Source organism: Nestor notabilis, unplaced genomic scaffold (assembly GCF_000696875.1).
Source record: "Nestor notabilis isolate BGI_N333 unplaced genomic scaffold, ASM69687v1 scaffold4422, whole genome shotgun sequence".
In the NCBI taxonomy this organism is placed as follows: domain Eukaryota; kingdom Metazoa; phylum Chordata; class Aves; order Psittaciformes; family Psittacidae; genus Nestor; species Nestor notabilis.
In genome coordinates, this window is record NW_009918615.1 from 26,695 (window position 1) to 37,553 (window position 10,859).

General features: G+C 46.4%; 1 protein-coding gene across 1 annotated transcript; it reads left to right on the forward strand.

Annotated features, from left to right (window-relative positions):
- The first annotated feature begins 222 nt into the window (after window positions 1-222).
- Window positions 223-1,847, forward strand: AICDA (activation-induced cytidine deaminase). Its single transcript, XM_010009792.1, has 4 exons — window positions 223-364; window positions 844-1,114; window positions 1,324-1,439; window positions 1,732-1,847. The coding sequence occupies exons 1-4, from the start codon at window positions 224-226 to the stop codon at window positions 1,783-1,785; spliced, it is 582 nt and encodes a 193-aa protein (XP_010008094.1). The 5' UTR covers window position 223; the 3' UTR covers window positions 1,786-1,847.
- The last annotated feature ends 9,012 nt before the right edge of the window (window positions 1,848-10,859 follow it).

Sequence of the window (10,859 nt, forward strand, 5' to 3'; positions counted from 1 at the left end):
ATTCACTTACCATTTCCCCTCACAAGGTCAACTGCTTCATCCCCAGAGTCACGTCTGCGTCTTTTCCCTAACACATTGCATGCAAATTACTGATGCTTTTCTCGTACTAAGAGGCCTGGACATGAGGAGGGTATTTTTAGTGCTGAGCCCTCATCAAAGACATAGCCAACTGCTTGCTCCAGGATGGGGTGATGTAAATTCTCTTTTCTCCTGCAGCCTCCTGATGAAGAGGAAACTCTTCCTCTACAACTTCAAGAACCTGCGCTGGGCCAAGGGCCGTCGTGAAACCTACCTCTGCTATGTTGTAAAGCGCCGTGACAGTGCTACATCATGCTCCCTGGACTTCGGATACCTGCGGAATCAGGTACGGGGAGCACCTTGGCATCCTGTTCTTACACCCATGCTCAGGAGAATGCAGGTCCAGTTTGCCTGGGGCTGCAGGGGAAGGAGGGCTGCTACAGCAATGCAGGTACTGTCAAGTGTCCATGACTGGACTGCTATATACTATTTGGGAGATGTAGACTCCAGGTAAACCTGTACTTATGCTACCCACAAGTGTGTTACCAGCAAGACAACCATACTCCCTGCTGCTTTACCAGTCTACCTACTTTTCTGCTTAGCTCCCACCCATTCCTCTTGTAGGTCCCTACACATCAGTGCATTCCTGTGTTCCCCTAGCCAGTCTTCCACGTTCATACCACTGTGCCTTCTCCTTCTGTGCGCTGACCCTAGGGCCTTCCCCCCACCTTTGGTCCCCCTTTCACACCTCACGCAGCTCACACACCCCTCTTACATCCTGCTCCCCCCTGCCTCACGCCTTGCCCCTCTCCCTCTTTCATGAAGATGGGCTGTCACGTGGAGGTGCTCTTCCTGCGCTACATCTCAGCCTGGGACCTGGACCCGGGCCGCTGCTACCGTATCACCTGGTTCACCTCCTGGAGCCCCTGTTACGACTGCGCCCGGCACGTGGCCAACTTCCTGCGCGCCTACCCCAACCTGACCCTCCGCATCTTCACAGCCCGCCTCTACTTCTGCGAGGACCGCAAGGCAGAGCCTGAGGGGCTGAGGCGCCTGCACAGGGCAGGGGCCCAAATTGCCATCATGACCTTCAAAGGTGAGATACGCAGGCAAGAAAGAGATAACAGAAAGTTGGGGGGGTGTGTGTGTGATGTGTGTTAGTGAGACACAGGAGAGTGGGAGAAGCTAGGACAAGGAGCCAGAGAAGATGATACAACGTGATGATTCAGTGATCCTAAGAGAGGTCAGTGTCCTCTCTGGGGTGGTCTTGAGCACTCCTTGAGTAACTCCCTGTGCCTCACACAGATTACTTCTACTGCTGGAACACATTTGTGGAGAACAGGGAAAAGACATTCAAAGCCTGGGAAGGACTGCATGAAAACTCTGTCCATCTGTCCAGGAAACTTCGACGGATCCTCCTGGTGAGAGCAAATTCTCCTTCTGGTGCCTCTTCCCTTCAGCTTTTTCCTCTTTTCCTCACTATAGTTCCTCTTTCCTCTAGCTGCCCATCTCTGCCATATGCTATTTCATTCTTTCTTGTCTTCACTTTCTACGTCCCTCATGCTTCTCTCCCCCAACTTTCTCAGTATCTCCAGATTGTCTTCCCTTTCTTCCACCTCATATCCCATCTCCTGCCATTCCTTCCTCCTTTCCCATCTTCACAGGTTTCTGCTCACTTGACAACTGACCTACCATTTATATTTTGTCCTGCAGCCACTGTACGAAGTAGATGATTTACGAGATGCTTTTAAAACTCTGGGACTTTGAAGTGGAAGTCATCAGCAACCAGAAGACTTCACAAACACTTGTTCTTTGATTTCCAACTCTCTCCCTTACAACAGATCTTTCTCTTCTTCCCTCTCTACATGTCTCTTCCTTCCAGCCCTGTATCTAGAGATAAAGGCTATCCTCACTTTTTAATTTCCAATGAGAATTAGGCTGATCGTCTGAAGACACATTACCCAGGCTCACGCCTCATCCACTGCTAGCTGGGAATAGCCAGGACAGCAGTGGCATTGCCAGAGAGCAGTTTGACCCCCCTCTGTCCCTGCAGAGCTAATTCAGGTGGGCCACTAAATGAAGCCTGGGTTTAGCCTTGCCCAAGTGAGAGCAGACAGTCTGAAGAGCTGTTTGAGTGGCTGTGTTCTCACCAGCGTCGCACTGATCTGCACATTCCATGAGGGCTCCAGGGAGCACATCTCTTGGCTCTTAGAACTGCACCTCACTGAGCTGCTCTGTGTTCTGCCCTGTGAAATGGTTTATTTGTCCTTCTAGATGTGGGTAGGAAGTTGAAAATCATCTTCATTTAAGTGGTATAGCTTATGTTCTGACAGCAAAATTGGCCAGTTATTGGAAAGCTCAACTGGGAGTATTGAACTGAGTCCTGGACAGCCCAGGTACCTCAGCTTGAAAACCTCACTTGAAGACAGAAGGTCTTCTAAGCAGATTGTGTGCTGGCCCGGGCCCTGTAGTGCCTCCTGCCCAGAAAGGAGGGAGCTTCAGTAGCTGTAGGTCCAGGTTTTGTGCCCTCAAACATGAGCTTTTGCCAATGTAGGAGAGGTTGAAACTAGAGAATAAAAGCATAAAATGAAAGTAGACTATCCAACATTGCCAAGTGTGAGCTGCGATTCTGGGTGTCCAACGAGACATTTTCCATGCAGAAATGGGAAGTCCACTCAACTCCTATTAATTATGCTGAGAGCCATGGCAGCTTGGGGTCAGTACTGATCAGCCTGCAGACCTCCCACCCAGCAGGGAAGGAGCCATCAAGGCAATGTTTTTCCAGCATATTTCTATTGGAAAACACAGTTTATTTCCACATTGTATTATCCCTCAGACTTAATTTCTCATTCACGTAAGTCAAGGCTGTGGCATTTTTAGATGGTGTATTGGCATCCACATCAGTCACCATCTGTTTCTTCACATACCTCAGGGAGGAGCAACATAGCTGTCACTACTCATGCACTGAGCATTTCCTCCTAGATCAAACCTGCAATATGTTCCCTCTTTAGCCAACTGTTCCCCGCTGGAGACACCTTAATAGTCCCACAGACTTCTGTTTTTTCAGGCCTTTTATTGCCCACAATATAGCCAGATATAGCTAGTTGGTGACTGGACAGAGAGCTGACCATTAAAAAGCGTCCAGCATGAGCAAAGCCATACAGCCTGAAGGTAAGAATCTTCTGCAGGCGGCAAAATCAAGGCATCCTTCTGCCTGTCAATCGCCGTGTTTCCACTAGGGGACCCCATTAGCACCTGTCTTGTGGACACGGTCGTACCGAGTCGAGGACATGGATTCATAGCACACAACTACTCACCAGCAGCTTCCCACGACCTAAACTGCAGATAGAGTGTCCTCTGCAGCCTAACCTCCCGAGGCTTTGCCAAGGCTGTGTGTGTCCCACGTTCTGGGGGTGCTTTGCTCTGTCGTTTCCTTCATGAAGATGGCAAGTGCGTTGCTCCATCCTGTTCCTCTTTCTGGCTCAGGCTGGAGGCTCTTGTGTTGCTCCTCAAAACACCTCCTCTGGTGATAGGCCAGTGCATGAGGACAGCAGAGAGCTCTGCTCCCACAGTGCCTACTCCTGCTGGGAGATGTCACAACTGGGTTCATCACAAGATTCCTACAACTTCAGGCTCCGGAGGCACTCTCAGCTTGAGGAATTTCAACCAGGAAGAGCAATGAGAGTTCTTTGCAAAGCATTAATTTGCAAGCATGGTGTTGTAATTTTTTTTTTATATGGTGCATATTATTTATATAAATAAAGATCTTGCAAATGAGCATCTGTTTTTGTCATTGTTTTGATACTACGTGGGTGAGGGATGTAAAAGATGACACAAAGGATTAAGACGTCATCTATCCTTTCTGATTTCTGGACAGAAAACCTGGCAATAACCTATTAAACTGTCTTTATCCTTTTCACTTGTAACTTTGAACTTGTTGACAGTGTCACCCAGCAGCTCAAAGCAAACTGGAAATACTACCAAAAACCTGTCATGTAAATGCTAAAGTAGTTCAAGATGCTTCCTTCATTGACTGCAAGGCTATTGTCCACATTCGTGACTCACAATGGACCAAAGTGGACACGGCAGTGCTGACTCAACATACTTTGCAAAGTAAGAAGAGAAGCAAAGATGGAAAAAAGATCTCTGTCTTCCAAGTTTTGGTATTGCCCTGTAAAACATTGTCCTTCTCAGTGAAATTTTTAGAGGCCTACTAGAAAAGGCAGCATTTTCTAAAAAAGCAGTTGAGACACTGGCTTTTGCTTAAATGCTGACAAACATTGAAGATACTTGTTGAAACATGAGAATTGGTGACATTAAACAATAGGAGAATAAATGCAATGAGTAAATGCAAAGAAACATGCACCGCATTCAGTATGCATCCTAGGTTGCTTCTTGTGAAGCTAAAGTGGATTAAATTCAGAGTGGACTGTTTAGCTAATCCTTATGATTTAACTATAGGAATTCAGCTCTTCTGCTACAGATTCTTCTTAACTCACTTTTTGTGTTCTCAAATATAAATTCGTATTATATGTTATCAGGTATACTTTGAATTTGCATTATTAATTAATTCAAATTAATTAACCACAAATGCATTAGGTGTCTCTGCCAAGAAGACCGTTATGTAGCAACACTGCTTTTTCAGCCTAAGATTTTTTTATTTGCTTTGTCAACTTTATATGTGGAACATTTCTCTAATGCTTACACGCTCTTGAATGCCACTTGTGTTTATGGTCCCTTATGGAGATAGTGACTGTGCTGTTCTAGGTGTCTCCTTCCTTCACAAGCACCTGGGAAAGGGCTAATCCTTCAAGGGGACTGTGGCAAATACATTTCAGGCCCCATTGCCTGAGCTGTGGGAAATGAACACTTGTGATTTTGAGGAGGGTATTTCTCCCCGAGACTGTGGGGAAAAAACTGGTGCAGGGGCCTATGGTGCCAGCTGAAAGCTGAAGTCTCACTTGGTCCAACATGCCACAGTCTGCAGTGATGAGCAAGGCACAGGCACATCCAAATAACATCACTGCTGCTACCCCAGCCTTGCTTCCCATGAGCGTGCCTGCCTCCTCATTCTCCTGTTACTCGCACCCTAACGTTTACAGCCACAATTAAGGACAGGATACAAAAGATTTCCCAGCAAATCTGGCACAAACATGAGCTTTTGCCAGGTCTCTCCCTGTGACCAGGTGTGTAACGTTTTGGATGCTTTTTGCATGCTCAAGCTGTACACACTGATGCTATCAGCACATCTTCATGAGACCCAGAGGGCTGCTGAAAGCCATCCTGCCCACGGGCCGGCCATAGCTCCTTCATCCCCACTGAACGTCACCCTGTGTGTCTGCATGCAGCCCCCTGCATGACCTTCAGTCATGAGACCCTCAGGATGCATCCAGTCTTATGACAACTGAAGTGCTTTATCACCCTGGGGGCTGGGATATGGAGAGTACCCACTCTGTGAAAGCTTGAACCCTGCAGCAGTGCAAGGTGTGGACTCGCTCTTTGATAACTGAGGAAAGAGGATAAATGGGGTGGGATTGTCATTGGTACAGTGTGGAAAACTGGGAACTGGGCATGGCTGCCACCTCCTGGTGCACGGGGGTGCCTGGCACCCTCTACCAGGGTGCTGGCTGGAGGGGTATGATGCTTCTTGCTGCAACCGGCTCCTGGAGTCTGGCTCTCGACAACCCCCAGAACATGCCCATTGAAGAACAAGACGCTGACATCATTTCCACAGCTGCACACAGCATCCCCCGGGGTCAGTACACAGCGTCCTTGGACATCGCGTTGTAGTAATAAGAAACAGATTGCCATTAAAAAATGCAAAGACACACTCCAGGCCCTCGCAAACACAAAGGGGATTTTCTAAGCATGTCTCCTCTCCATGTTTGCTCTCTCTTTGTCTCTCACGTGCTGGTACTTGGAAACCAGGACAGAAAGGGGCTTCAAGGTCATGGCAGTCCAGTCCCCTGCTACGTGCCCTTTCAGCGGCTTTTAGCCTAGATGTATTCCAGCATTGTCCTCTAGCTCACACAGTTTTTTCTCCTCACCCTGGTGCTGACCCTTTGGTGTTTCTAAGAGCAGAAATGTAATTATTTAATCACATACGTATTAAATATTTGCAGTGATGGAAATCAGATTCGGTTCATGGAAGAAACATGGAGGCGTTTGGCACAGAAGAGGCTATTTGTTCTGACAGTGCTAGCAGTGATAAGGAGAGCCTCTGAAGGAGAAAGAGAAAGCGGGTTGCTGCAAGAGCAGAGGTCAGAACAGAAGAGTAGATAGCAAAGGGTGGCAAGTAATTTGAAGGCTGCCTTTGGCTTTTAAATTTCTCATACATTTTTGTGATAGGCAGGTTTCAGGCTTCCAAACCCGTATCAGATATAGCTAAAACACCGTTACTGTTGCTGCTGTTGTCATTATTAAGCATATAAATCCATTAAAGGACTAATGTGACTTTCGAAGGTGGGGGGCTAATACTGGAGAGAATTACAAGGGGCCTGTCTCTTCACAGGGGTGAGTGCACCAAGTTCCAGGGCAGGAAGGATGTCGATGTCTTTATGCTATAGTCTTGTTATTAAAGCAGTTAAGAACTATCCTACGTTACAAGCTGGAACAATGTTCTTAGCAGTCCAGAGGGACAGAAGACGTTGAGAATAGACCTTTGGTGGTTACCTCTGCAGGCTAGCAGTGTGGTGGACCCACCTCCAGACTCTTACACACCAACAGGGGCACAGCAAGGATACAGCAGATTGCAAGTTCACTCTGGCAACTAAAACTGGTGCAAAAAACTTCATGGGGCTGACTTGAAACTGGCAAGCTTCCAAATGGATCAGAGAAAGTTTGTCCTCCTGCCTTCAGTGGGAAAGGGCTGAGCCTTCCATGAAGAATCATGCACTCTGGCTAATCCATAAAAACGAGTACATGCATTTCAGTTAACCCAGGCACTTCTGTGCAGCTGAATGACATGGTGATGCCTGGAGACGACACCAGCAGTAGCAGAATTGTGACCCGTGACAGAGGCGCTGGAGACCTCTGCCTCATTGCGCTCCAGCGTTCAGCTATAGCAAGACACTATCCCCGGGCAGATGTGACTGGGGGAGGTGGGGACACCAGCCTGTGGAAGTGTTCACTTCAGAGTCCCCAGTCCATGAGGAGTATGGCACCATGTCTCACTCTGCCTTGTTAGTCATTTCTGCTTTGCCAGGTGTCCTCTTGCTCCCTTAGGGATAGTACTACACATCACAGGACCATCACCACTGCAAAGGTCCTGCTTAATGAACTAGTATTGCTGCTGAGCAAATGGGCACGTTTCTGGTTCACCCCTCTGACCCATATTCATTTGTACTGGGGCAGGGACACAGGACCCTGATTACTCCAGCTGGAGTTGTTACAACCTCCATAAAATGCGGTCTCTGCTTTCAGCTGTCTCCAAGATCATGCTTACTTCCTCTCCCAGAACAGCAGTGTAACTTCTTATGCTTCAGACAGGGCTACTGAATATTCAGATACTACATTTGGCCGAGAAAGAGCTGAAGAGAGCTGGAGCCTGGAAGTGTGTCAGGCGAGACAGCATTACATCTTCTCACTTTGTTCTTCTCTTCCCTAGTATTTCACTTCCAGGAACCCGCTGTTGCTGCGTGTCTCTTTTGGGACTTCTAGCAAGACTGATCAGCCCTTCTGAGAAGGAGAAACAAACAAACAAGAAGCTGGACAGAAAACAGATAATTTAAGAGGATAACAAATGGGAACTTCTGTTTTGGGAGAAAAGTCAGATAGTCAATACTGTAGCTACAGAGAGACGAAAGGGGAAATAAACTGGCACATCCCTGTGCAGGCACCCACTGCTCCCTGAGGAGCCAGTGGACACTTGCCAATATCGCTTTGAGATAGGATGATGGAACAGGAGTAGGCCCAACACTTCTAAGATGTGTGTTCAAAACTCAGCAGGCTGCATACCCATCTCATATTCTTGCTAGTGCTGACCTACTGTTATTAATCCCCAAGGCATTCCTCACAACCTGAAGAGAATCACAGCTACTGCACACACGTGTCTGAGAGAAGCTGCACTGGGTTATGCTGCAGAGACCCATGTTAAATGAAACTGAGGAGCCTGGTGGGATCTCATTTTCCTCCTCCTTCATTGATCGTTTTGTCCTCTGTTGTTCTGCTGTATACCCTGACTTCTTCCTTGGCCACCACACCTCCCTTATCCGAGGCTCTCTGGCCTGGTGCTAAACAGAGGAATATTAGCTGAAGTCCAAAGCAAGGATAGGTTACCTCTTGGTGTGTCAGGAATAACTCCTCTGTTCTGCAGCAAAAGCACTGTCCTCTACCTTACCTGCAGGAAAACTCTTTCATGGTTAATAGTTCACTGAGATGGCCCTTGGACTGGCAGGAACAAAGTTGGAAGATTCACAGCAGGGTCTGTACTCATCCTCAGATGATACTGCAGGAAAAAGCAGTTAATTTGGTGCGGGTCACCACGCTGTTACAAGAGCAAGATCAAGTTTGGGCTGGTATATTCCTTACTGGACTACTAGTGCTTTCTCACGTAAAACGGTGAGGTTGATACACCCCTAGCTTCTGGTCCTTCTAATCTCCTTCAATGTCCTGGGTTCAGCTACCGCAGTCATTTTTTCTCTGTCTTAGTAGCTGGTGCAGTGCTGTGTGTGCTTTTGACTTTCAGCCTGGGAACAACGCTTATAACACTCCGATGTTTTTAGTTGTTGCTAAGTAATGCTTACTCCAACCAAGGACTTTCTCAGTCTCATGCTTTGCCAGAGAGGAGGGGAAGCCAGGAGGAAGCAGAGACAGGACACCTGACCCAAACTGGCCAAAGGGGTATTCCATACCACAGCATGTCATGCCCAGTATATAAACTGGGGGGAGTTACCCGGAAGGCCCAGATCGCTGCTCGGGTCGGGCTGGGTACTGGTCAGTGGGTGGTGAGCAATTGTATTGGGCATCACTTGTGTTTATTGTTTTCCTTTTCTCCTTCTAGTTTTATATTCTCTCCCCTTGTTATTTCCCTTATCATTATTAAAACTGGGCTTAAACCACGACGTTCACCTAGTGCTATTTGCAAAAGTCTCCTGATGTCTTTTTTGGGTCTTCTCAAACAAATTCTCTCCCATCAGCCTACCTTCTCCTAATTCAAATTCATGTCTTATTTAATCTTCAGGCAATGTTATCATCCTACTCCAGAGAGCTGGGCCATTCAACCTGCCATCTTCCTTCAGAGAGCTGGAGTTTTAGGTACACTGAGCTATGACCTTTCCAAGAGAAAAGTCTAACCTTAGTCTAAGGTACAGAAACACAGTGACACCTACCAGCATTTTTACATTATTTCATATGAACTAGCAATGTGACAGTAATTTCCACACTGCGGTGGGTAAAGCCTTCTCTGTGCTATGCTAAACTGTGAGCAAGATTTTATGATGCTTATATATTTCTGGCAAGAGATATTGGATGGGTCTTCACTTCTTGCACATTTTCTTAATATTGAGGGTTTCCATTTTGTGATAGCCATGACACTACACGCTGTTGTATAGCTTTGTGCTGTTGTACTTTCTAGATTCTTCAATGGGACACAGCTAACTTCTGTAGCATAACGAAGTTTCAAAGCAAGACACAGGTGAAGGTGTTTGAAGGTATGTATGTTGATTAGGCTCAAATTGAGTTGTCACATTCTTCAGTGGAGCAGTAACTTGCAGGTTATGCTGCTGAATGGTTCTGGACCCTGGTGTACTCAGCTACACGTTGATGAAGTGATTTGTTTTCTCCCTGAGGAAATAAAGAGTTAACACTAGAATGAACAGAAAGGAGGCATGTGACATCCAGCCTGAGGGAGGGGAGAAACCTTTAGCTATGCTATACATTGCTTGAAGTAATTCAATTAATGCAGGAGGCACTCCCCAGCCAGCTGCATTCAGCTTTAGATATTCTCTCAGACAACAGGGACCGGAGCTGCTACCTCAGCCTGCAGCTTTTCTGGTTGTCCTGATTGTCTGCTAAACATCTGGACAGTTTGGCATGGCCAAAGGATGCTATAAGCGTTACTCCACTAGAAGAGATAGGCATGGTTCCTACCATCCCCTGCCTTATTCTTCAAATAATCTGTTGTGCCTGCATGTTGCAGATCCCAGCAGCAGCACATTCTCCAGTGGGCTCACACAACGGGCCTCCTGCTTGGAGGGGCTGAGAATCATAAAATATGGAGCTCCCAGCATGATTCATTCAGATGTTTTTCATTATCTGCAGCACAAACTGAAAACTTCCTCAAGGCCAAAGATACCTGTACCTCCTTTTTTCCTTCTGTCTGTAGAGAGAACTCAGAGCTTTCAACATCTCCTACCTCACCATTCCACTCAGTGTTTCCAGCTGGAAAAGCAGATTTTTTTACTGTGTTCCCCCAGTTTTCAATGAGCAGCTAGGACTCCAGAATGTGGAATTGCAAGGGAAGGATGTGTGCCCAAGAACTGAATAAGAAAAGCAAAGTTTCCACAGAGTTGACATTTTCTCTTTTATTCTATTGTTCCTAAAGCCATAAAAATAGGGAAAATAAAACCTTTAAATGAAGCAATATAATCCTTAGTAATATAATTGTATTATACATTAATAGAAGCAGTAATATAAGAATAATATTACACAAATACTGTAACAGTATGAAGTAGTTCCTGAAATATTACACACATAGCCATAAAAGTGCGATTCATAAGAAATTCTCAAAACCAGAATGCATTGCCCTGGTTACTTCTTTGGATCAGATCAGAACATGAAGGATGTTACTCTCTGTAACAGAGTACTGTGTCCTCTTGCAAACTTTCTGATGCCTCATGCAA

Coding starts and splice junctions, on each gene's coding strand:
- AICDA (XM_010009792.1), top strand. CDS start 224: ATGAAGAGGAAACTCTTCCTCTACAACTTCAAGAACCTGCGCTGGGCC. Junction 365..843: donor TCGGATACCTGCGGAATCAG/GTACGGGGAGCA, acceptor TCTTTCATGAAG/ATGGGCTGTCACGTGGAGGT. Junction 1,115..1,323: donor TGCCATCATGACCTTCAAAG/GTGAGATACGCA, acceptor TGCCTCACACAG/ATTACTTCTACTGCTGGAAC.